The sequence below is a fragment of the Brachypodium distachyon genome, chromosome 3, assembly GCF_000005505.3.
Source record: "Brachypodium distachyon strain Bd21 chromosome 3, Brachypodium_distachyon_v3.0, whole genome shotgun sequence".
In the NCBI taxonomy this organism is placed as follows: Eukaryota; Viridiplantae; Streptophyta; class Magnoliopsida; order Poales; family Poaceae; genus Brachypodium; species Brachypodium distachyon.
In genome coordinates this window covers 34,588,651-34,611,637 of record NC_016133.3, presented here as the reverse complement: position 1 = coordinate 34,611,637, position 22,987 = coordinate 34,588,651, and the positions used below count along the sequence as shown (strand labels likewise).

The window sequence follows — 22,987 nt, the reverse complement described above, 5'->3', positions numbered from 1 at the left end:
GACCTGTCCGGTTTTTAATATTAGGGCTGGCCGGATATACCCCCCCTCCCTCCCTGTGCCCAATCTCGTTGCCGAGCGACCCAGCCCTCTCGCTGGCTCGCTCCTTGGATCTTCTTCCTCCTCGCGCGTGCGCCGCCACCCGTCCCGCTGCCGAGCGCCCGAGCCCCCTAGCTCGTCTTCCTCCTCGCGCAAGCGCTTCCACCGCAGGTTGGTCTCCACTTCGATTCTCTCGCTCCCGACCGTTTCTCCTCCCATCACCCTACGAACGGATTCCGCCCTTTAGCTACCCGTTTCGTAATCTTCCCGAATTCCTAACTGAGGCAAAAATCAAGGTAGGGCGGCCGCCCTACTCGGTCGTCCGCCCGTAGTTGTAGTCGTCGTGGGATGGTTGTAGGATCAGGTGGTATGATAGAATCTAATGGTATGCTGTAAATTGGTCGGTCGTGCTGTAAGCGGGTGTGGGGCGGGGGGCGGGGGCGGGCATCGTAGCGATAAACTTAGATGCGTGGACGGGGTTTGTATGCCGTTAATCGATGATGGCAGAAAGTAGAGGAGCGTTTGTGCGAAGGTGTGACCTACGTTGGAATTCAACCATGTGCTTAGTAAAGGATGATGGTTGTTGGCCTCATGGAGTTGGATTTCGGTCTGTGGTTTTGTTGTGGACAGGAAGGAAGGAAGAAGGGTTGTTTGTGGTGATTTTGTGGTTTGGCTCTGTGGTGTCGCAGTTTGGTGGGAGCTTGGAGGGGCTTGGAGACAGGAGATTTAGAAGGAAGGGTTGACAATGAGCAGCCGAAGCCCGCCGCCGAGGGACCGAAGGATGCGTACTGAACGCACCTCGTACCGTGACGCACCATACCGGAGAGACAGGGACAGTCGCCATGGTCGAAGCAGGTTTGAGCTGCCTTATTTAAATGAAACCCACTGAACACTTGGCATCGTATATCCAAACGTTGCTGCTCCCTCCTAATCATATGTGTAGGCCGTAATGCTACCTGGAGAGGCCTTGCACCTAATCTTAGTTTATACGGTGGTAGGAGGGAGTTGTGTATCCTCTAATTATTTCCTCTGTTCTCCAGCAGGTCTGATTTGTGCAACAACTGTAAGCGCCCTGGGCATTTTGCTAGAGATTGTCCAAATGTGGCCGTCTGCCATACCTGTGGGCTTCCTGGGTAATGACTACTTGCTTGTGCAGATTTCAGTCTTGTATGTTAGTGCATGTTAAGATCTTCTGTTATTCAGTAACTTCTTATTGTGGTTTATAGTGATTTCCGTGCTTCAAATATTTTTAATAACCTCTGTTTTATACTACCATATGTCCATAATGCAGTACTAGTTATACCATAATCCATGCTTTTACAGCTTTAATATTTTTAGTAACCCCACTGATTTGCACCGTTACAGATGTGTCGTCTTTCTAGAACATTGTGTCGAGGTGAATAAATTTTGACATTACGTCACCATTATTTATGGATGAGTGGCTGTTTTGAGGCGTCTATGTTCCTGTCATGTTTGATGATAATTCTACTATCAGTATTAATGGATAATTATTTGAGATTTTTTTCTCAAGATCATGCTTCACTGCTCTTTAAGTCATTTGTTGGCATCTTATATTATTTGTCTTAGCACAAGAGACTTGTAAAATGATTTGGTTCACTTTTAAGATGGTTATTGAATTATGAGACTTGAAGCTTGAACTACACAAGAATCATAAGCATCCATTGATTTGCACCATTGTTTCTAGAACACTGTGTATAGGTGGAAAAAAAAATTGACATCGCGTCACCTTGATTTATGGTTGCAATTATTTGTGGATGTGTGGCCATTAGGCATCTATGTTCTTGTCATGATTGATGAGAATTCTAATATCAGTAGCAATTGATAATTATTTGAGATTTTTTCTCAAGATATGCTTCCCTGCTCTTTAATTCATTTGTAGGCTTAGCACAAGAAACTTGTAACGTGATTTGGTTCAGTTTTAAGATGGTTATTGAATTATGAGACTTGAAGCTTGAGCCATACATAAATTGTAAGCATCATAAAAATGATCAATAAGCAGTAAACTGTCAAGCTTAACTTATACATATTTTATGAGTAATTCTTCTGTGTGTCCAGGAATTCTACACAGTACATACTACAGCTATCTTTTGTGGCAACATTACTCATTCACCTTTTACTTTTGCAGCCACATGGCAGCTGAGTGTTCTTCTAAAGGTCTCTGCTGGAACTGCAAAGAGCCTGGGCACATGGCTAACAGCTGCCCGAATGAAGGGATATGCCGCAACTGTGGCAAATCAGGCCACATTGCAAAAGACTGCAGTGCTCCGCCAATGTTGCCTGGAGAAGTGAAGCTGTGCAACAACTGCTACAAACCTGGGCACATTGCCGTGGAGTGCACCAATGAGAAGGCCTGCAACAACTGCAGGAAGAGTGGCCATCTTGCCCGTAACTGCACCAATGATCCTGTTTGCAATCTGTGCCATGTTGCAGGGCATTTAGCCCGTGAGTGCCCCAAATCTGATGAGATAATTGAGAGGGGTGGGCCTCCCCTCCGTGGAAGCGGTGCTCTCTTCCATGGTGGTGATATTCCCTTCCGTGGTGGTGGTGGTGCTCCCTTCCGTGGCGGTGGCTACAGTGACATGGTCTGCCGGATCTGCAACCAGGTTGGCCATATGAGCCGTGACTGCATGGATGGTGCCTTCACGATCTGCCACAACTGCGGTGGCCGTGGCCACATGGCTTACGAGTGCCCTTCTGGGAGGCTGCTGGACAGGTTCCCCCCTCGCCGTTACTAAATGACTTCCAAGTGCCCTTTCAGATGTTTTCCGTGGCCCGATTCTGTGTTATGAATCATCATTTTCATGTGTTTCATGTTTCTGAATGTCAAGCACTCCAGTTTTCTGTAACCTTTAGTCTCTCGCTGTTACTGAATGATTTCGGAAGGTTCTTTCATATAAGATTGTACCTTGCGATATGAATAATTGTTTCCATGGGTTAGTGTATCTTTCAGCTATTTAAATGGGGTATTCTGCTGAGATTGACATTTCTTTGGAGACAATTGTTTCAAAATTTACCGTGCTGGAAGGTTCAGGTCTACATTTTCGTTTGTTATTCCTGTAAAAGTTACCAGGCGACGCCCTCATCTTTAGACTGCGTAACTGTAAATGTTGGTTTGCTTAAACCACTAGGTGAGGAATGCATATGGATTATTTGATTTGGGTCAATAAACAAATGTACAGCAGTCTCTTTCCGTAGCATAATTTTTAGTCCGTGTGAATGTGCATGTACTGTTAACAAAACATCTTAAGTAGTATTCCATGGTAATCATCTTTAGGCACCATATCTTGTTTCAAAGAATCAACAAAAAAAACAGTGAATCAACAGGACAAGTGATTGCAGTGACGCTTTTTTTATTGAGCCCATGGACATCCTTCGGCCTGGATGAATCAACTCAGGCTATCTGAAAAAATATTATTTGCCAGCGTAGCAAGTTCCACGGATTTTCACGAACACTAGGCACTAGCAAACAAAAAAACAATCACAGGACAGAAAAATCAGAACACTGCACATGCCCAAACTACTCAACATATCTCCCATTTCACAATGACATACTGAACAAGTTCATCACTGAGGGACTGAGGGTGCCCTTATACTGGACCTACTGGGCCATCTAATCCAACTTCGCGTAACTGAATCCGTTGGCACCTTCTTTCTCACTGTAGCTTGGCGCCAGGTCCTTTAACTATTTCATATACAGGGGCAAGAAAAGAAAAGAAAATCAGCAACCTAGACACTTTAATAGCGCAATTGGCAGATGGTGCTTTTGAGAATTGAATTTTTTTATTTACATTAATATTTCTTAGGTGACATAGCAAATAGCAAATGAGAGAAGTTAGGAACCATTAAAGAAAACAAATACCTTCGCTAGGTAAGCCTTATGGAATCTGTAACCCTGAAAGACAAACGATGTCAATATTAGAAATACTAAGCTTCCAGATGTTATGAATAAAGCCTAAAGTGGAAAACTTACCTTGTCCGTTCCATATAGATAATCACAATACGTGAAAACAGAAGCAAAATTGCTCTGGCTTTGTCCTCCAACATAGTGATGATAATCATGGTATTCTGCTCCTCCATAGAACGGAATATACTTTGTCAGGCTGAATGGGAAATCAAAGCTGCAAAATGGCGAGATAAAGGTCAGAAATGTCTTGGGAGTACACCATGGACAGCATCACTGGTGACTGCAACAACTGTATACGAAATAAAACAAAGCCTAGCCCTAAAAATAAAACAAGGCCTAGCCCCTACAATTTAGATAAAATGTGGCATCTTGTAGCTTACCTGTTGACACATATTTGGAAGTTCACATACTCAAAAAAATGAAGATAGAAACAAGGCTGAACTTCATAGACTATTATCCGACCGCTGTAATTTTGGCATGGATCACTCTTGGCAACATGATTTTCTGACATGGAATCTAAGATCAACCATATATTGACAAGAGTTTTTCTTTTCGCCCAAAGGGAATGTACCAATATACTAATTACATGTAAGCAAATTTTTTAGAAGAGGAATAAAAGGAAAAATGGGATAAAACTTATACATTATGCACTGCAAGACCATATATTCCAATCTCACGGCATGAGTTCAGACAATCTTGAGATGGCCAAATACATACTGCATGGCCCATTCAAGTCTACTTTTGTTTATACATGTCAAAATCAAGTACCAAACAAGCAACTTCCCTTCCTTTTAAGATATAAATCAAGCAACTTAATTATTTCTTTACGACCTGCTGGTGCACATAATACGGGTGTCCGTGCGGCAAAGTAATGAATCAGATTGAACTGCAACCAATCAGTCTATTACCTTTCCTAGCTTTCCATTATTATTTTTTAGTTATCCTACCTTTCCATTTGTATCAACTAGTAAATATGTACTGTACTATTATTTTGGATTTCTAAGATACTCAGAAAAATCGCCTCAATCATACACCATTTGTAGGGTTGTAACTTTTTCTTAGCACAGTAAATTTGTAATATAAGACACAAGATACTTTTGCTTAATTTTTCAAGTCTAGTATCTTCATTAGCAGTTTCTTTCATGGAGTACAGAGCCAGTTCCGGCTTTTCTAACCAATACCTCAATCAGTCTACACGTCAATCTCAGAAAAAGATGGTGCTTTTGCAAATCAGCCCCACGTCCTCAACAATACCATTTATTGGAATTTTTAGCAATCCACTATGGTTTGTCATGTATTCCGTAGCTAACATCTCAATCATCCAGAAACCCCATTTACAACAAAAAGTAATCTTTGCCAAATCACTACATCATTGCACACATCATGACAAAGGTATGTTAATTAGTTGGTGCACATTTTTATAATCTCGTAGCCAGAAACGACAAAAAATCTTTACCCGCTGTGCGTATCGATGGCCTCCATCTGGCGTAGCATAATCCAGAGCCAGAAAGTGATCATGTGACCTGGAGCAATGGCAGGCCCAGCAAAGGAGGGAATGCCAAGTATGAGCACCTCTGCCCAGTGTGCGTACGGCGCGGCAAAGCCAATGGGCGCCGTGTACTCATGGTGGATCCGATGGATCTTCTCGTAGCCCCACTCCCCGTGCAGCAGCCTGTGGATCCAATAGTTGAGGTAGTCCTCAACCAGGAAGTACACCGTCAGTTGCGCCGCCATCTCCCCAAGAGACGGCAGTGGCAACCCCGTGTGAATTCCCACCATCTGCAATGATTAAGAAGATCAATTTATTCTTATTTGATATTAAGTACAATGAGAGAAATCTAACGGGCATGCCAGGATCAATCTTTCTTCTAATTGCAACAGAAATGCGTGAAAAAAAAGAAATCTTTGAAATGTTGATTACTTCTACAGGGTTTTGGAGTAGAACCCAGATCACAAAAATTCCTCAAATCTGATACGTGCATACAAACAGATAGATCAAAAGGGCACTCGCATGGGAATCTAAATAAGTACTACTCCCTCCGTCCAACAAAGGATGTCTCAAGTTTGACCAAATTTAAATTCATCTATACACTAAGTCATGTCTAGATACATCCAAATTTTGACAAAAACTTGAGACATCTTTTGTTGGACGGAGGGAGCAGTAACTTGTAAGCGCGAGAACATGCAATCTTCCCCATGGAATCTGCAGTAAACATGTCCCAAATCTCCGTTGCAAATCGAACGCATTGCACAGATTCATTCGACAAAGAGTCGAGAGGACCGACCTTGACGGCGGGGTAGGAGACGAGCTGGAGCGGGCCGATGACGAGGAAGAAGATGCGCATCACGTCCCCGTAGCACTTGAGGAATTCGGCCCGCGAGAGCCGCACCCGCGGCTGCAGCTTGTAGGGCTCGACGGCCCGCGGCGCGCGGAGCTCGAGGAGCGCGACAGGGAGCGGCGCGAGCGTGAAGACGACGAGGAGGAAGAGGATGTTGAGGCAGTAGAGGTAGTAGTCCGGCGCCGCCGCCGTGTACCGGAACCAAAGCGCCTCCGCTGGGGTCATGGCCCGCCCCAGCGCGGCCTCCGCCTCCGCCGCCGTCGCCCACGGGAGCATCTCTCCGGCCGCGAACCCGAGCCGAACCAAACGGACGCAAATCTCGTCTCGGCTCCTCCGCCGCTTCTCCCACTCCAGTTACCGAGGGACGTGTCTGTAATTTCGAGTTAACGGGGCTAAGCGTACATGTGCCACTCACCTCTCTCTCCAGCGTTCCAGTGGCTTCGTCTGGCGAGTGAGTGCCCAAGAGGTCCCGCGCCCCTTTATTCTCGGCTGGCTTTCACTGACTTGTGGGTCCATCGGCGTCTGCACTTGGGGGCCCCAGATGTCACTGAGTTACTGGGGGTACTTGTGGCCGCACTTCTTTGTCAGGTACTAATGACTCGTGCGTCAGGGCACACAGTAGTCAGCCTCTAAGCTGAGACCTATACAATGCCTCTATTCTTATCACCGAATATTGCAATGTTAGCTCTCTTTTCATCTCTAAGCTGGGTCCCACCATGTAATTAAAAACTATTTTCACCGTCAAGTACTAGTCCTCCAACCCCACCTTTCCAACTCCAGATGAAGCGGCACTTCCTAACTTCTTTGCTTAGAGGCACACTCTTGTAGTGCTTGGAGGCAGCCTCTAAGGCTTAGAGGTGTTTATAGAGGTGGTTTTAAAAAAAAACTGCGGATGCTCTTAGATACTTGAGATCTCACGTGCCATGTGGGGCCTGTGTTGCTGTTGTTGGCTCCATTCATGATCTGGATTCCATGCTCCGGTCTGTCGTGCCGTGAGCCATTTGATCTCGAGACCGGATTAGTCTAAAAACCATGGAAAACATGGCAGCAGTTTAGAGAGATTTTCTCGTCAAGCTGCGAACTGGGCGTATCTCAGTTGGTTGGTTCCTTGTGGTGGAACCAGCCCACCCAGTTCAAGTCTCCGAATTGACATGGATGTTCGCATTTTTCTGAATTTATTTCAGAACCTAACCGATGTTGTGCTTTCAGTGGGAGTGACGTACCCGTTAACTACGAGGCGTCTGTGATGACTTCATCAATCTCAAGATGATGTGCCGGACCAGTCTCTCATAGGTGCTCTTAGGGGTAGGGTGTACGTGCGTGTGTTCATAGAGGTGAGTGTGCGTGCGTAATTGTGAGCGTGTGCGTCTGTACCGTGTTTCTAAAAAAAAATCTTCTCGTCAAGCTCTGTGTAGAGACACACGATGGAGACTTCGCTGGGAACTATCTCTTTCTCCTCCCTCCTTTGTGCTACGCAAAAGGATCTGGCCGCAAATAGCTACCCAACGGAATGGGATCGAATATGGATCTTCGACGATGTGTGTTCGGATCGGGAAAATGGCACCACGAAAATGAAAACAGAGATTCTTGTATGATCCATTTCCAGATCGAGGGAGACGTATCGTCTATATGTCGTAACGGATCTTCGACCATGTGTGTTCGGATCGGGAAAATGGCTAACTGCTTGATTGCTTGTTGATCGAAAATGCATCCATTTTCCCGGAAGGCGAAGCGCGCGGATTTTATGCTCCGTATTTGGAATGCAGCTTGTCGTCGTCGATCGGCTCGTCTCGTACGTTCGTCCTGTTATGCTACCAGCAGTACTATTCTATTTCTATTTCTATGGTACCGGCCATCTTTTGATTATTAGTCCAGCTTTCCTGATCAGTACGTACATGGGCGTGCTACGAGCAGTTGCGTTTAAAACTGTTTTTTGATTTTTGTTTATAAGTCAAAAGCACATATTTAGTTGCTTTCGATTTTGGCTTTTGACATTTGACTTGATATTGTTAGATGATGGTATAAAAAAAAGTTAAAGTCAAAATCACCTATTTAGGTCCTTTTGTGGCTTATAACCCAAAAGTCAAAAAACAGTTTTAAGTCCGACCAAACAGGCCATATATATCATTGCAAGAAACATATAACCTCCGTTTCTGAATTTCTTCAAATTTGGTTTCTTTTATAAACACATATATACTCCACAATATATATACTCGCTCCATCGAAAATAAGTGACTTAGATTTGTACATATTCTTATACAAATTCAAGCCACTGGAGTACAAGATTTTCTTTATGTACAATATCAAATAAGTATGCTACGAAGATATATACCATAATGACCAATTTAGAGTTATAAATGTTGATAGACTATTTATAAATTTGATCAAATTTTAAACTTTTTGACTTAGCACAAAGATAGAACGTGTCATCTCATATTTGAGAACGGAGTGAGTACTATAAAAGGATGTATTACTACAAGCTATATGTGTACTACATATTATTACTGGGACTAGTTTTGCTCATTTTCTGTGTCTCTCTTTTGTAGGAATTCAAAAAGATTTCTGAGTGGAATGAATTTTTAAGGCCCTCAATTACAGTACAGCTATAGTACCTGAGCTTACGCACTAACACACATCACACGCACATATCCTACCCCTAGTGCGCAAGATAAAATTACAATCTATACCTATTACACGCACACTAGATTTCCAGACGTAAACAAGCATGTGAGGTCAGAACAACAAGCAGGAAGTGAACTGAGCCTATCTCAAGTGGTTTGGTTTCTTGTGGTGGAACCAGCCCACCCAGGTTCAAGTCCTAAACTTGACATGGGTCTCACATTTTCCTGAATTATTCCGTCAAAAGCGAGGCGCCTACGGTGACTTCGCCAATCTCTCAAGATCTGCCCGTCCAGTCTTTCGGAGGTGCTCATAGGGGTAGGGTGTGTGTGCGCGCGTTCATAGGGGTGAGTGTACGCGCATGTTGTGAGCGCCTGCGTTTGTAATGTGTTTCTAAAAAAAAAAACAAGTAGGAAAAAACCCGGGTGAGACAAGCAGATTCGTCCCAACAAGAGATCGAACCTGCGTGGGCTGAATGGACACCCCAATGCTAGCCAATCAGCTCAGTTCTGTTTCTGAGTTGAATGCTACTTCCTCTTTTTCATAATTCTTGTCGAAATATTATATGTATCTAAACGTTTTTTATAAAAAATTCATCCATTTTGAAAAAAAGTTGAGACAAAAATTATGAAACATAGTTCAGTTCCTACGGTTTTTCTTCCTACCCGTTTCTTTAAACCAAACGAGTGGATAGTGCCATCAGATGAAAAATTCCTATCCTACACTTCTTCTCCACTTTTCATATGAAATCAAAGAGGCTCTAGAAAGGACCATGAGCGTTTAGTCTCGAGTTGAAAGAAAAAGACAGGGACGGCTGCACATGGTGCTGTGCATGCATGGATGGACTTGGATCCCCTGACTTGACTTTATGGTCGCAGTGACTGTGAAGTCACTGACTTTAAGTCAGGGGATCTAGTTCGTGCATGGACATGGCTGCGAGTTGGCGTCGACTAGCTAGCTAGCTCGAGCTGTGCGTCGTGATCTCTCGTTACTTTCCTCCTCTCATCGTGTCTCGTTATTTTTGACAATCCTGGAATTCCCTCCGACCCATATTACTTGTCTCAAATTTGTCTAAATATGAATCTATTATGTTTAAAAAACCGTCTAGGTACATGTAATATTTTGACAAGTAATATGGATCAGAGAAAGTAGTACTATTTTATCGAGTCTCAGTAATATGGGTCGGAGGGAGTAGTACTGTTTTATCGAGTCTCTCGTGTGATCATCTTTTGTCAAAATTTGAACCGGTATCTCATAGTACTACAAGTTACTCGGAGTAACAAACAAAAAATGTGTTAGGCCAACTAGTTGTACTTATAATACTGGAGTGCTACTTTTTTGAGACTGGAGTATTGAAGAGGAAGCAAAAATCTGCAGCCCGCAACTGATAGTAGTACAACAACCTTACACGGATGCATCCAAACTTGTCACATGCCATGATGCTCCCACGCATTATTATTTTTCGTGGACACAGAATAGTACAACAACTTTTGATTAATTGAATAATGCTGTGTGAAACAAGTGGATCAAGAAGGTCTGAAGACTGGTGTGCCCTGACCAATGCAAGAATTACTGTCGAAGGGCTCAAAAAAATAAAGTGCTTAGTTGCATGACTGTATCTGGAAAGGCTCGCAAAAATATCAATCTCGGTTTCACTTGTGCACTCGTCTAATTCAGTAAAACTGTAGAAAAAACTCCGACAGTATAAGTATATACTCACTCCGTTCCATAATTCTTGTCGAAATATTACATGTATCTAGACACTTTTCAGGAATAGATACATTCATATTTGGACAAATTTGAGAGAAGAATTATGGAACGGAGGGAGTATTAATAAACAACATAGTTACAAGGAGAAATAAGGGGGGAAGCAAAGGCAAAAAGAGTAAGAGTACAAGGGCCCTCATAGCACGTCTAATTCAGTGCGTTCTTGCAGCTAAATGTATGGAACAGTGGCTCAACTTCTGCAAGGTCGGTATTTATCAGAAGAGGCAACTGAAGGATTCACATCTATCCGGTAGATCACTTGGAGCTGCCAATTTCAGGAGATCATTTCAGGGTCTGACCAGTGCTGCCAGAATATATTCTCTCTCAGAACCTGTCATTCTGCTTAGCAGAATTGCCACTCGAGATTACCTTCGTCCTGAATTAATCTTTCCTGTCTGCAGGTAGTAAACGAAGGAAGAAAGAAAAAACTCAATCTGTGTGTGCAGGTAGTGAAGACAGAAGAAAACAGAAGTTGGCAACAGTCAGAAACAACGAACCAGCATCTCGTGATCACCCATTATTTCTTCGATGACCTCACCAAGAACCTTCTCTGCGCTGTTGGGAACAAGGGCTGCGAAAGCAGCTGGTTCCAACCCTGAACAATAATAACAACCCGTCAGTTTGATGAGTCCATACGGCTGAGTTAAAGCAACAAGTGTTGAATTTATCGCATCGCAGAAACTCTTTCGGAGCATCTGTTCATTATATCTCAGTTGACTGTAACTGCTGTGGGCGTATTATAATATTTGCCTAAGTAGTATTAGCTTGGGGGTGCGTGCATACATGAGCATACTGTTGGAAAACTATAAAATTGTGTGCATTTTTTCTATACTTGGACCGTATGCAACTGTGCAATTTTACTATTACCGTTGGAGGCCTATAAAACTGTGGGCAACTTTAGTCTTAACACTAGAGTTGCACATATTCATCCCCATTTCTTGCAATCCATCTTATGATATGCAACTTATCCTAATTGCACAATCTTAAAATTACAGTTGCACCCATATAATTTGTGCAATTATGCTTTTCAAAGTGCACAATTGAGCAGTAAAAAATAGACATACAAAAAAGAGAATGAAAAGTTTCGATTTTAGAGAATTGTTTTGGAGATATGATTTAAATGAAGTCCACAATAGCCATCACGAGGAACACAAAAAAAAGGAGAGCATGAAAGACAAATCCAATATAAATTGTCTGAAATTTTAACCTTAGGATCTACAACCTGCGCAAATTGCATAATCCTTAAATCAGGTTAATTTTTTTTGTGCAACTATGCTATTCCGATTCTCGAATGTGCAAGCGGGCCATAAAAAAGAGGAAAAAATGATGACCATAGAAAGTTTTGGTGGTAGAGAAATTATTCTCATATGATTTAAAGTCCATATCAACCATGACGAGCAACACACACAAAAAAAATAGCACGAAAGAAAATTCCAACAAATATTCTTTGCAATATTATTTTAGGGTCTACAACTTGTCCCAATTGCACAATCCTAAATTAGACACCTGTATATTATTTGTGCAACTATAATGTTTCAGTGTTTTTTTTGTGGGGAATATGATGTTTCAGAATAAGCAATTGGTTTCTATAAAGATCTATCAGAACGATAGTAAACAATTTTGACCGTACACATCAATAATTATAAGGAACACCATCGAAGAAAATGCCTAAAAAACATGTCTATGCTTCTTATCACACTGGAACATGGAAAACAATCAAACAAATAAAAGCCCAAAGAGATGGACTCACAGGCCCACTCAGAGCACTACACACAGGTCCTAAAATTAGAATCACCTGTATATTATTTGTGCAACTATGATGTTTCAGAATAAGCAATTGGCTTATATAAAAATCTATTAGAACGATAGTAAACAGTTTTGACTGCACACATCAACAATTATAAGGAACACCATCGAAGAAAATTCCTAAAAAACACGTCTATACTGCTTATCACACTGGAACTTGGAAAACAATAAAAATAAAAGCCCAAAGAGATGAATTCACAGGCCCACTCGGAGCACTACACGCAGGTCAAGTTAAAACAGACAACAAACAGCTACAGCCAAGCCGCTGGACATGAGTACATGACCCAACAAGTGAAGCCCATGGCCATAAAACCGCAAAACAAGATCAGAGTATTGTAATTAGCACTTAAGTTAATTAAATTCTGTCGTGTTAATTAAGACTGAGCAATAGCAAAGCCGAAACTCTTTTATGCGTGTGGAAAGAAGCTATTTTTTCTCTTCCAGTTTCATGATTCCTTTCAACATAGGACTTACTGACTTTGGAACTACAGTACTACCTGTTTCTGGGAACGCATTGATGAACATCATCATCTCCTCGCCGGTCAGACCAGAGAAGATGCAGATTCTTTGCGGTGATTTTGCAATCTGTGAATTGAACACACACGTTAAGTAGCTGTCGACGGCCGACGACCAAGTTTAAGGCTAGGAAACAAGAGACATTTAGTCATCTGGTAAGCCTGAAATTTCAGCATCAGAGATTCAGAGTGGTAAGTAAAGACTGGAAATATTATGTTTGCAAATGCCATTATTACCTTGACAGCTTCTACATTAGGCTGCTCGGTGTGCATGGCATCCCACAACGTTTGTTTTGTCATTTCTTCTGTACAATGAATCACCTAACACACAGACAAGTTTGCTGAACTATCAGGATAGCATTGCAAGGCATAGCCTTTGTTCTTTTTAAAAAATGCTGCAAAATTAGTACTCCCTCCGTCCCATATTAAGTGCCGAAATAATACATGTATCTAGACGCTTTTTAGGTATAGAACTATAGATACATTCGTATTTGCGCAAATTTGAGTCACTTAATATGGGACAGAAGGAGTACAATAGTTTCAGCTCATATGATTCTTTCTGAATCAGGTGTAACCTTAGGCTACTCTTTTTCTAGACGTACCTTTCCTGATCACAATACTTACTAGAGAAGACCCCTATTTGTTCAATCTCTGTTTCTTCTGCAATAACATGTACCAAACCTGTTCTTTTCTCGATAAATTGCAGCTACAGTAGACGTAAGAGTTAATTGGTTACCTTGAGGAAATCACCGTCTAGCTCTTTCAGGAACTCCTGAATCTGCACGAGTTATGAAATTTCACAAAACACATTACTTGAAAATTAACGTTCTATCTGTCAATACCGGCATACAAATATCACGCAGGTTCAAACAATCCTGCGAAACGAATACCTTGCCGGTCTCGCCTTTCTCGAATCCTATGAGCAACAGTGCCTGAAATAGGGGCACGGTTCAATGAAATCGTCTCAGCATTTCGGAGTAAAAACAGCAATACATATCAGATACCACAGACCACAGTAGTAAGTAGTAACAGGAGTTAACTAAGCAGCAGAGGCTTGGAAGACCACGCGGCGCTTCTCACGAGTTGCAGCCGGCGGCGACTCACCGGGGGTCCGTACATGGGGTCCTCGGCGTTCAGCGGCACGAATTTGGAGTCCTCTCCCACCAGCTCGGCCGGCGGGGCTCCTGAGATGACGACGGAGGCGCGTCAGATGCGCGGAACGAAACCTAGTAGGCTTCTATTTGCAACCGAATGGAAGCAGATGCATGCGCGCCGACGCGCACCTTCGGAGGGCAGCGACGACCGGGCCGGGAGCAGGCGCCATCTCCTCCTCGGTGACGGCTGCACCACAACGGTCGCGAGGGCGCGGCGAGAGAATCTACGGGATGGGGCGGCGAGGATGGGGAAGATTGGTGGGCGTTGGAGAGCGGGGCCGGCGGGCGGAGGAGCCATCGGCGGCCGCGGCGATGTTATCCTCTTCTGGTTCTTTTGCGTGCTCTCTGTTTCCTCACCGTTTCGCTTCTGTAATGTGCTGCCACGCAACGGCAGCCGTCCGATCAACATCGTAGGGCCTTCAACCCAACTTGTTTTCAAATAAACGGGGGGGGGGGGGGGGGAAGTGATTTTGTGTTTGTAACGAACAGAACTGCCTTCAACCCAAAATAGATAAACATATGGATTGAGACACTGGAATTCGTGCTGATAAAATAGCTGTTTGTTTAAGAACCTAATGCTGTAGTAACATAATACTCCCTCCGTTTCATAATTCTTGTCGAAATATTACATGTATCTGGACATTTTTTAGAAATAGATACATCTAATTTTGAGCAAATTTGGGACAATGTGTACATATGGGTATGGCCATGTGGATTGACACAACTACATCCATCCTACAGAAAACCTTGATGAAGGGACATGGTTCAGTCCCAGGAATGCAAGTGTTTTTTTTTTTGGACTGCCTCAGGGATGTAAGTTCAGTTCCGTGGCGGGTAAAATAACGAACCGTAACCCGTCGTGAATGGCCGCGCCGATTCAGCTCCAGCCCAGAACTCAGCCCAACCCAGCCTGGCCCAGCCCAGTCGTCCCAGATTGGAAGCGGGTCTACGCGTCTCCTCCCCTCTCTTTCTCCTCCGTCCGTCTCCCTGTTGCCGAACCACGCAACTCCGCCGCCGACGCCATGGGAAGGCGATCCAACAGCGGCAAGAAGCTGCCCTTCTTCGGCTCCGCCTCCGGCTCGACCACCTCCAAGCGCAACCGCTCCGCGCGCCGCATCCCCTCCCTCCCCAAGCAGCAATCCCCGCATCCTCCCTCCACGACCTCTCAGCTCCCTGCGCCGCAGACCACCGCGTCTCCGCTTCCCGCTCTCGCTCCCGGGGGTGGTGGTGGCGGGGGTGGCGGCGCCACCCCCACTGCCGTGTCCGGCAAGGTCGGCAAGAAGAAGGCCGGCGCGCGCCTGTGGATGCGACTGGACCGGTGGGGCTCCTCCGAGGTCGTTGAGCTTGACAAGGCCTCCATCATCCGCCGTGCCGGCGTGCCCCCGCGCGACCTCCGCATCCTCGGCCCCGTCTTCTCCCACTCCTCCAGCATCCTCGGTGAGCGCCCAGCCAATTAGGACAGAACGCCACCATTAGGGTCTCACCTTTCGTATACTAACGTTCAAAGGCTAATTCCGCAGCTAGGGAGAAGGCGATGGTGATCAACCTAGAATTCATCAGGGCGATCGTCACGGCCGATGAGGTCCTCCTATTGGACCCTCTATCGCACGAGGTGATCCCTTTTGTCGACCAATTGAGGCAGCATCTCCCTCTGAGGAGCCTGGTGGGTGGGGACGGTGAACATGGCACTGAAGACCATGTGGAAAAGCAGGAGGGCTCGCCTGGGGATCAGGTGCCCTGTCTTAATGAGGCAACCGGGGCAGAGCATGAGCTGCCATTCGAGTTCCAGGTGCTGGAGGTCGGGCTTGAGGCCGTCTGCTCGACGTTGGATTTGAGTGTGGCTGATCTTGAGAGGCGCGCTACTCCTGTACTCGATGAGCTGACCAAGAATGTGAGCACGCGGAACCTGGAGCGTGTGCGGAGCCTCAAGAGTGACCTTACCCGATTGCTAGCCCGTGTGCAGAAGGTATCAATAACGAGATAGATATACCTGTGAAGTCCCTTTAATCTATCTCTAATTTAAATATTTAACTGCCACAATTCTATTTGTTTGTTTGTTACCATTTGCACCTTAAATTTTGATGTCAAAAAAAACAATTATGCAGTTCTGTTAGTAGTTGAGTGCTTTTAGACCGTTTCATATAAGCAACAGCTGAGGTATAAGTTATATCTGAAGTTTTAGTGACCATTAGTAGGTTTTCAGCTGAGTTATAAGTTGTATGCAGCAATCATATGCAGATTTAACTTACACCATCTATCGCCTCTCACCATTAGTATGTTTTTATGGTTGTGCACGTAGTCACCAACTGAAGTTTGTTCTTGTTCTTATGTATCCCTGAGGACATGTAGGAATAACTATTTGCGGACACCCAGAGAGATAGATAGAACAAATATGGTCATAGGCAGTTATTTTTTCCTTATTCTTGTTGTTGAGTTTCAGTTTTCTCTTATTTTTAATTAAGCTTGTTGGTTGTATTGTGTTACTGCTAGATATTGTTATTGTGGTTTTGACAACCTTGATGATAACACATATGCAGCTCCAAACCGAATATTCTGAAACTATTTATCTTCGCTGTTATATGTTTAGGTCAGAGATGAAATAGAACATCTTCTAGATGATAATGAAGACATGGCACATCTATATCTAACACGGAAACAAGGACAGAATCAGCAGGTTGAGGCTATAATGACATCTGCTGCTCCCAATAGCATTGTTCCTGTAGGAGCAAGTCTGCCCAAGCTGAACTCTAGTTTTCGGCGTAGCGCGAGCATTGCTACCAGTATATATTTGGATAACGATGTGGAAGATCTAGAGATGTTGCTTGAGGCGTACTTCATGCAGCTGGATGGTATTCGCAACAGGATTTTATCGGTCAGTCCTTTTTTCTGGCATAGCCTTGTTGCTGTTTCTCTTGAGCTATTTAACACCGTGGCTTGTCTTAGTTATTCTGTATTTATTTGGTATTGACTTGTCATGTAATGTTTAGTTATTGTTTCATTGCTGTGAGTTCAATTGAAACATAAAAATGGTCTTTTGTTCTATGAAACACAGAGCTCGGTAGTGAAATCATCAAACTCTGAATTATTTAATAATCAAGCATCATATTTTAGTTGAATATTTTGGCATCTTATTTTCTATCTTCATGTGGACTAAGGTTTCTCATTTGGAAATGGAACAGGTTCGAGAGTATATCGATGACACAGAAGACTACGTCAACATTCAACTCGACAACCAGCGTAATGAACTCATTCAGCTTCAGCTTACGCTGACCATCATATCCTTTGGCGTAGCTATCAATACCTACATAGCTGGGGCATTTGCAATGAACATCCCGTGCTCGCTTTATGTCATCACTGATGGCAGCTTCTTCTGGCCGTTTGTCGGGGGTACCTCGTCTGGCTGCTTCATGATCTCGGTCGTTTTGTTAGGGTACGCCTGGTGGAAGAAGTTGCTCGGTCCTTGAGCACAGACTGGATACCAGTCATAAAATGGTGAGAGGGTCTCATCATCATTGTGACGGTGACAGCCTCACATTCGCTTGCATTGTCCTCCGTCAAGGGGGCAAGCATTTGAAGTACAGGAGCACCGGTGTTAGGGAGAAACTCTGATGTTTCATAGTTGTATAGATAAGATAAAATATGCTGTGACTTTCCATCGGCATAGTATACGAACGCTTCATATTGAAAGATATGTTGAGCTTATTTTTCTTCCTTTTCACCAGATGTGGCTGTGCTGCTGTAACAGAAAATCTTGACGAAATCATGTTCATCTTAACTTCAATTATTGTGCACATAACCTTTTTTCACATGTTTTCCCATGCACATTTAAACGTGTTACCGCCTTGACTAATGTTCAAAGAATTTTTCAATACGCATGGCTGCTGCGCTGGCTTTGGCACAAACTTTGCAGTGCTATCACAACAAAAGGATTCAGGTACTGCGTACTGAGACCTGGTGCGTGTTGTCTACATCTGACCAGAGCCTTTCAAGATGCCCAGGATCACATGTGACATCGGTTGTTTCATCATGACAATAGAATAATTTTGGAGATCATGTTGATATGATCTCAGCAGATTAAGCATCAAGAAAGCAACCTGCTACATGTCCATGATCAGCCTTGAGATGGCAAGATAAACATCACTCTGTAAGGAGCTAAACAAAAAGAACCGGTGATGAGATGAACTATTACCACAAGACAGTCCAGAGAATGTACACTAAGAATAATCTAATCTTATACCTTGCTATCAGTACACTAGTAACCAGGTTGAATCTAAAATGTTTTTGCAAGAACTCGAGAGGAAACACGCTACAGTTGACTGCGGCTGCTGCTCTTCTTTTCTTCTTTGGTTTTGGTCTCCTCGACAGCAGAACGACTTCAGAAAGAGCTTGGAACTGAGAATGGAGCAAGGGAATTTGCAGGGAGGGTTACGCCGCCACCTCGGAGAGAAACCGTAGGTCTGCTCCAGTTGTCTGCAGCCACGGCATTTGAATCGAAAAATACCACAACAACGGTTATGTCGTCGTGGAAATGGCGCCTTACCCCACGGTCGATTTTCTTGAGGTCCGAATAACGCATCTCTCTCTTCTTTGCTGCCTCCTGCATTGCAGCCTTCACTAGCCTTCGTGCAATCCCCTGTTGCATATAAGGTAAAATAACATTAACAATAGTTGTTCGATCAGATGAATAAATTAACACAAAACCAGGGAAGATATAAGGTAAAATAACATTACACATGATGAGGCTGGGTCCTACTACATGGATTGTTTGAAATAGTACGTGATATTTTCTAAAATGTCAACATTAACGAGGTGGGTCTATAGCCATTACGAGGTGCCATAGTTTGGGCAGGTGTGAGTAATAAAATAACAGTTGTAAAAGTAGCGCACTCACAATGCTTTCCATCTACAATGCAGATTGAAATAGATCTATGACAACTGCTATTGAATATCTCCTCGATAAGTGAGCAACCAGACAGAGGTGAGTTGAGAACAGTTTAAGTTAGCATGCAACCTTCAATGCAACAACTAGAGACTCCAATGAAGCGACATGAAAAGGGTTTAGACATAAAATAATTAATAATAGAACCTGCCAGATTAGCAAGACCATGACCTAATCCAAAATAGGGACACAAAAACTTCTAGGGACTAAACCATAGTGTTGTTTTCCTGAACTAGATTTTACTACATACAAGTTTATACAAGTTCAAATACATAAAACACCAACAATTGAAGAATTTGCTACAACCTTGAGTACTTGGTGCCATATATTTCAGTTGTCAACATTGTGGCATTGAACAACCTAAGAAGCCCTCAGATTCTCAAGAAACTGGTAAGGTCCCTTCATATGATAAAATATATCTAATATGTTCTTGCAGAACTTCTGTTACATCCTAAAGAAACATGGAACGAGTTTAAAGATGTACTCTATTTCCTTTGACAACAAAACCCATCCATTTACACCGACAGAAACATCAACCAAAGCATGAATTAGCACTTAGCTTTCAAAGAACCAAGTTATAAAAAACTAATCATAAGATAAGAACACATACATTGCGAGGGCTACTGTGGACTAGCTCAACTGCTTTCTGGTTACTAAGATGCTCCCAGAGTCCATCAGATGCAAAAATGATGAACTGATCAGTTAACTGTATTTGATGCACAGTAATTGCTGGCTCAGAACTAAGAAGTGGTCTCCGGAAAGTTTCTGGAAGTCGAAACTTGCTATGCAAAGGTTCCCTGTTGAACTCTGGTCTCTTCAGATACACATCTCCGATGGACCTTGTTATCTGCAACACATTATTATATGTGAGAAGCACAGAAGAAGTAATTGGCATAGCATTTGCAAAACAAATACTAATCATTAATGCTATGCAAGAGAACAACAGAATAAAGTGATTCATCTCGGAGATACAATGTCAATATCTACATGATTAGCACAACAAACATCTGTTTATTAAACAAAGGCATAAATAATAAAGTCATTTGGGGAGATCGCCTTAAAACGCATTCAATAGCTAGATATCATGTTTTTGTCTTGGCTCATAACAGCATTCATATTGTTGGATTGTCATAGATTGTTTACACAGGAAAAGCAATAACCAATAAAAAAAACCTGATACAAAAATGCAACAACAATTCTAACAAAAGCAACTGGCTACAGCATGTGAAGTGCAATTGTGATTATAAGTTCATAACAATATAGGCTAAGGCAAATGCTTCACTACTAAATATAAACTACTTAATTACAGTTTCTGAACTCTGGAAACTTACCTGAATAATACCCTTCACACGCCAAACATTGTGCTTCAGGACCACAATGTGGGGATCATCAGGATGCATTGCATGCATCTCCCGCCTAACCTCCTCAAATGATGCATTATGTTCAGCTGAGAGCTGCATTGCCAGAACCTCTCCAGTTCCCTTGACAAGTCTCCCAAGAATAGCACGGGAGTCCCCAACATTTGCAACATAAAGAGTTCCAGCGCAAATTACACCAACTAGACAGCAAGATCCTACAGCCGCTAGTTGAGGCCTTACTGACCATTGGTTACTAACTACAGAGAGAAATCCTTCCTCAGTCGCTCGGAAAGCCTTCCGAATCACTTCCACTGACATGCATTTTTGCTCAGATGCAAATCCTGAAAAAAGGAAGTTCGTCAGCAAAGGAACAAATGGAGATCAATTACTTCCCAGATCAAATAAAGATTGAAACTAGTGTATTCATAACAGAATATGACCAGAGGTGAGTAGAAGATACTATCATTTACAGTCATTAATTACTTCTTCAGTTACCACACTAAACACAATGGTTTGCTTCCATGCTATTTGGAACAAAATAAATGAACTAAAGATTGAAACTAGTGTAAACATGGCCACCAGTATAAACAAACCGGTCTTTAAATTGCATTAGTCGGTTTTCTGTAGTACTGCAAGTGTAGCCATATCCTGTGTAACGCAAGCATACAATAACTATCTACTTAAATAGGAACTTTTTTGGTTCGGAGCAATCAGCATCAACTCAGACACTTGCACTTGCAAGTCATAGCAATTGGAGGAATCAACTACAAAATCACATGGCATAGCTAGATTGGCATTTGATCTTAAACGTGAGGGCCTCATAAGCAGTTGTGGTCTCACCCCTCAGATGGTTGAAGAGGTGGTCATTGATGTAACGTGCCGTCTCCGGACCACCATGCCCATCATAGACGCCGACGAAGGTGCCCTGCAGGTCGGGATCCGTGGTGCTCAGCGGCCCAGATTCCACCTGGCTGTGGTCCTCCAGCAGGTTATTGGCCTGGACAACGGCCATAGAGAACTCGCCGGCGACGAGCTGCCCCGCGTCCTTGTACCACAGGAGCCCGTCCTGTCGGCCGGCCGCATCCGCCCCCTTGCGGGAGCGCCCGTCCGGCGATGACGCCGGGCCCCAGCAAGATCTCAGATACTCCATCGCAGCCGATAGCATCCCTCATCTCCGCCACCTCCCCATCGCTCGCTCTCTCACAAAAGCCATTGATTCACCCCTTTTCCCCTTCCGTTTCCTCGTGAAATCTGCAGCCGGAATCAACCCACACAAACACCAAGATCAAGAAACCGCGCATCCAGAGCAGAAAGGCGCGCGATCGAAGGTGGGGAGACCGCCAAGAACAAACCGCCACACTCTACTTGCATTGGAAGACGACGGACCAAACCGAGAACTCACCTTTCCTTGGATTGGATGGCTAGAATCGCACTCCCAGATTCCTACGATCTCGCGGCGAGAGAGGGGAGGCCTTTCGGATCTGGGAATCGATTGATCTCGAGCGCGCAGAGGATTGGGTTTTGGTGGAACCGGTGGGCTCCTCTTCGGGATCCAAGAAGAAGCAACCGCGAAGCTGAGACGAGAAGACTAAAAAAAGATGCGCTTTTCCTATCTGTCTCCCCTCCTCTTCCTCTTCGCGCTACCAAATCTTGCAGGCAGGGCAGGCAGGCCGGCCGGCTCGATGGACAGAACAGATCAGGGAATCTCTCTCGCCTCCACTCTGCAGCAAGCAAGAGAGAAGACGAACAAGGCAACCAAGGAGAAAGAGGGAGGGAGGGGTCAGGGCCAGCAAGGCAAGGGCTCGCTGGAGCGATGGGCAGGAGAGGTCCTAACTTGTGAGACGGAGGGATTTGGAGGTGGCGACTGTTTTGTGGTACGGCTCCATCGATCCTTCTCTGTTTTATTTTTCTCCTTGCGCCTTTCTTATCTACGAAGAAAAGGCGTCATTCATTAGAGTGTCTCACTATAATAATTCATCTTTTTTTCCCCTTTTGTTCACATATCTACATGATCTGCTGTTTCGTAATTTGTTTGTTGGTCTCCACTTCATTTGATCTGACTTATTTTCTTAGCATGTTCCTTGGGTACAAAAGAACATTATGTTTTAGATATTGCAATGGTTTTCTAGATGTAAGTTTAAGCACTACTGGTCGTAATATTTCCAAAGAGTATTTCCACTCAGATTCTTCTAATTAATCAAACACCAATTTTTTACTTACTTAATTAATAGACCTAGGAAAAATTGCCTTTCGGGTATAAAGTAAATCTTAGGCTATGTAAACAAAATCCAACAAAAGCATTACGATAAAATATTTAATTCTTCTTTTAGTTGCCCGCGAACTTACAACGATGACGTTTCACTTTCACACAACATCAGTGCAATACATATTCACAGGCACATCTCATAAAACACAAATTATGGCTAATTTAGGAGAATGGTGGTGCATGCTCGAGAGGCCTGCAAAAGAGTGAGCTGGTGTGGAGAGAGATTAAGGCCCCGATCACGAGCCATGCCGAGCTAATTGTGG

At 43.6% G+C, this 22,987-nt stretch overlaps 5 protein-coding genes across 11 annotated transcripts; 2 read left to right on the top strand and 3 right to left on the bottom strand.

The window, feature by feature from the left end:
- The first annotated feature begins 60 nt into the window (after positions 1-60).
- LOC100832358 (zinc finger protein GIS2) lies at positions 61-3,032 on the top strand. 7 transcript variants are annotated; one of them, XM_010236663.3, is made up of 4 exons: positions 61-207; positions 671-891; positions 1,080-1,169; positions 2,183-3,032. In XM_010236663.3, exons 2-4 carry the CDS (start codon positions 782-784, stop codon positions 2,790-2,792), a joined length of 810 nt encoding a protein of 269 aa, XP_010234965.1. In that variant the 5' UTR covers positions 61-207; positions 671-781; the 3' UTR covers positions 2,793-3,032. The 7 variants fall into 7 exon arrangements, with proteins under 7 accessions (XP_010234965.1, XP_010234963.1, XP_010234960.1 ...); XM_010236661.3 differs by having other exon boundaries at positions 62-207; positions 667-891; XM_010236658.3 differs by having other exon boundaries at positions 62-207; positions 667-891; positions 1,077-1,169.
- A 348-nt stretch (positions 3,033-3,380) lies between these two features.
- LOC100832062 (methylsterol monooxygenase 1-1) lies at positions 3,381-6,743 on the bottom strand. Its single transcript, XM_003574236.3, has 5 exons — positions 6,247-6,743; positions 5,418-5,740; positions 4,028-4,175; positions 3,917-3,949; positions 3,381-3,739 (listed from the first exon to the last, which is right to left on the bottom strand). Exons 1-5 carry the CDS (start codon positions 6,574-6,576, stop codon positions 3,668-3,670), a joined length of 906 nt encoding a protein of 301 aa, XP_003574284.1. The 5' UTR covers positions 6,577-6,743; the 3' UTR covers positions 3,381-3,667.
- Positions 6,744-10,539: 3,796 nt separating this feature from the next.
- On the bottom strand, positions 10,540-14,518 carry LOC100841240. Its single transcript, XM_003571986.4, has 8 exons — positions 14,291-14,518; positions 14,112-14,191; positions 13,898-13,939; positions 13,744-13,785; positions 13,245-13,328; positions 12,990-13,077; positions 11,184-11,281; positions 10,540-11,081 (listed from the first exon to the last, which is right to left on the bottom strand). The coding sequence occupies exons 1-8, from the start codon at positions 14,457-14,459 to the stop codon at positions 11,052-11,054; spliced, it is 633 nt and encodes a 210-aa protein (XP_003572034.1). The 5' UTR covers positions 14,460-14,518; the 3' UTR covers positions 10,540-11,051.
- Positions 14,519-15,009: 491 nt separating this feature from the next.
- On the top strand, positions 15,010-17,967 carry LOC100831758 (putative magnesium transporter MRS2-G). Its single transcript, XM_003574235.3, has 4 exons — positions 15,010-15,598; positions 15,682-16,127; positions 16,749-17,033; positions 17,341-17,967. The coding sequence occupies exons 1-4, from the start codon at positions 15,025-15,027 to the stop codon at positions 17,623-17,625; spliced, it is 1,590 nt and encodes a 529-aa protein (XP_003574283.2). The 5' UTR covers positions 15,010-15,024; the 3' UTR covers positions 17,626-17,967.
- Positions 17,968-18,194: 227 nt separating this feature from the next.
- Positions 18,195-22,344, bottom strand: LOC100831153 (probable protein phosphatase 2C 72). Its single transcript, XM_010236657.3, has 5 exons — positions 21,861-22,344; positions 21,299-21,709; positions 20,432-20,799; positions 19,711-19,947; positions 18,195-18,794 (listed from the first exon to the last, which is right to left on the bottom strand). Exons 2-5 carry the CDS (start codon positions 21,621-21,623, stop codon positions 18,537-18,539), a joined length of 1,188 nt encoding a protein of 395 aa, XP_010234959.1. The 5' UTR covers positions 21,624-21,709; positions 21,861-22,344; the 3' UTR covers positions 18,195-18,536.
- Positions 22,345-22,987: the final 643 nt, after the last annotated feature.

Coding starts and splice junctions, on each gene's coding strand:
- LOC100832358 (XM_010236658.3), top strand. CDS start 782: ATGAGCAGCCGAAGCCCGCCGCCGAGGGACCGAAGGATGCGTACTGAA. Junction 892..1,076: donor AGTCGCCATGGTCGAAGCAG/GTTTGAGCTGCC, acceptor TCTGTTCTCCAG/CAGGTCTGATTTGTGCAACA. Junction 1,170..2,182: donor CATACCTGTGGGCTTCCTGG/GTAATGACTACT, acceptor TTACTTTTGCAG/CCACATGGCAGCTGAGTGTT.
- LOC100832062 (XM_003574236.3), bottom strand. CDS start 6,576: ATGCTCCCGTGGGCGACGGCGGCGGAGGCGGAGGCCGCGCTGGGGCGG. Junction 5,741..6,246: donor TCTCCTACCCCGCCGTCAAG/GTCGGTCCTCTC, acceptor TAATCATTGCAG/ATGGTGGGAATTCACACGGG. Junction 3,950..4,027: donor ATCTATATGGAACGGACAAG/GTAAGTTTTCCA, acceptor TTTGTCTTTCAG/GGTTACAGATTCCATAAGGC.
- LOC100841240 (XM_003571986.4), bottom strand. CDS start 14,459: ATGGCTCCTCCGCCCGCCGGCCCCGCTCTCCAACGCCCACCAATCTTC. Junction 13,786..13,897: donor AGAAAGGCGAGACCGGCAAG/GTATTCGTTTCG, acceptor TAACTCGTGCAG/ATTCAGGAGTTCCTGAAAGA. Junction 11,082..11,183: donor TGGGTGATCACGAGATGCTG/GTTCGTTGTTTC, acceptor TACTACCTGCAG/ACAGGAAAGATTAATTCAGG.
- LOC100831758 (XM_003574235.3), top strand. CDS start 15,025: ATGGCCGCGCCGATTCAGCTCCAGCCCAGAACTCAGCCCAACCCAGCC. Junction 15,599..15,681: donor CCACTCCTCCAGCATCCTCG/GTGAGCGCCCAG, acceptor CTAATTCCGCAG/CTAGGGAGAAGGCGATGGTG. Junction 16,128..16,748: donor TGCTAGCCCGTGTGCAGAAG/GTATCAATAACG, acceptor TTATATGTTTAG/GTCAGAGATGAAATAGAACA.
- LOC100831153 (XM_010236657.3), bottom strand. CDS start 21,623: ATGCTATCGGCTGCGATGGAGTATCTGAGATCTTGCTGGGGCCCGGCG. Junction 20,800..21,298: donor CCTCTTCAACCATCTGAGGG/GTGAGACCACAA, acceptor TCCTTTTTTCAG/GATTTGCATCTGAGCAAAAA. Junction 19,948..20,431: donor GTGTGAAGGGTATTATTCAG/GTAAGTTTCCAG, acceptor AATGTGTTGCAG/ATAACAAGGTCCATCGGAGA.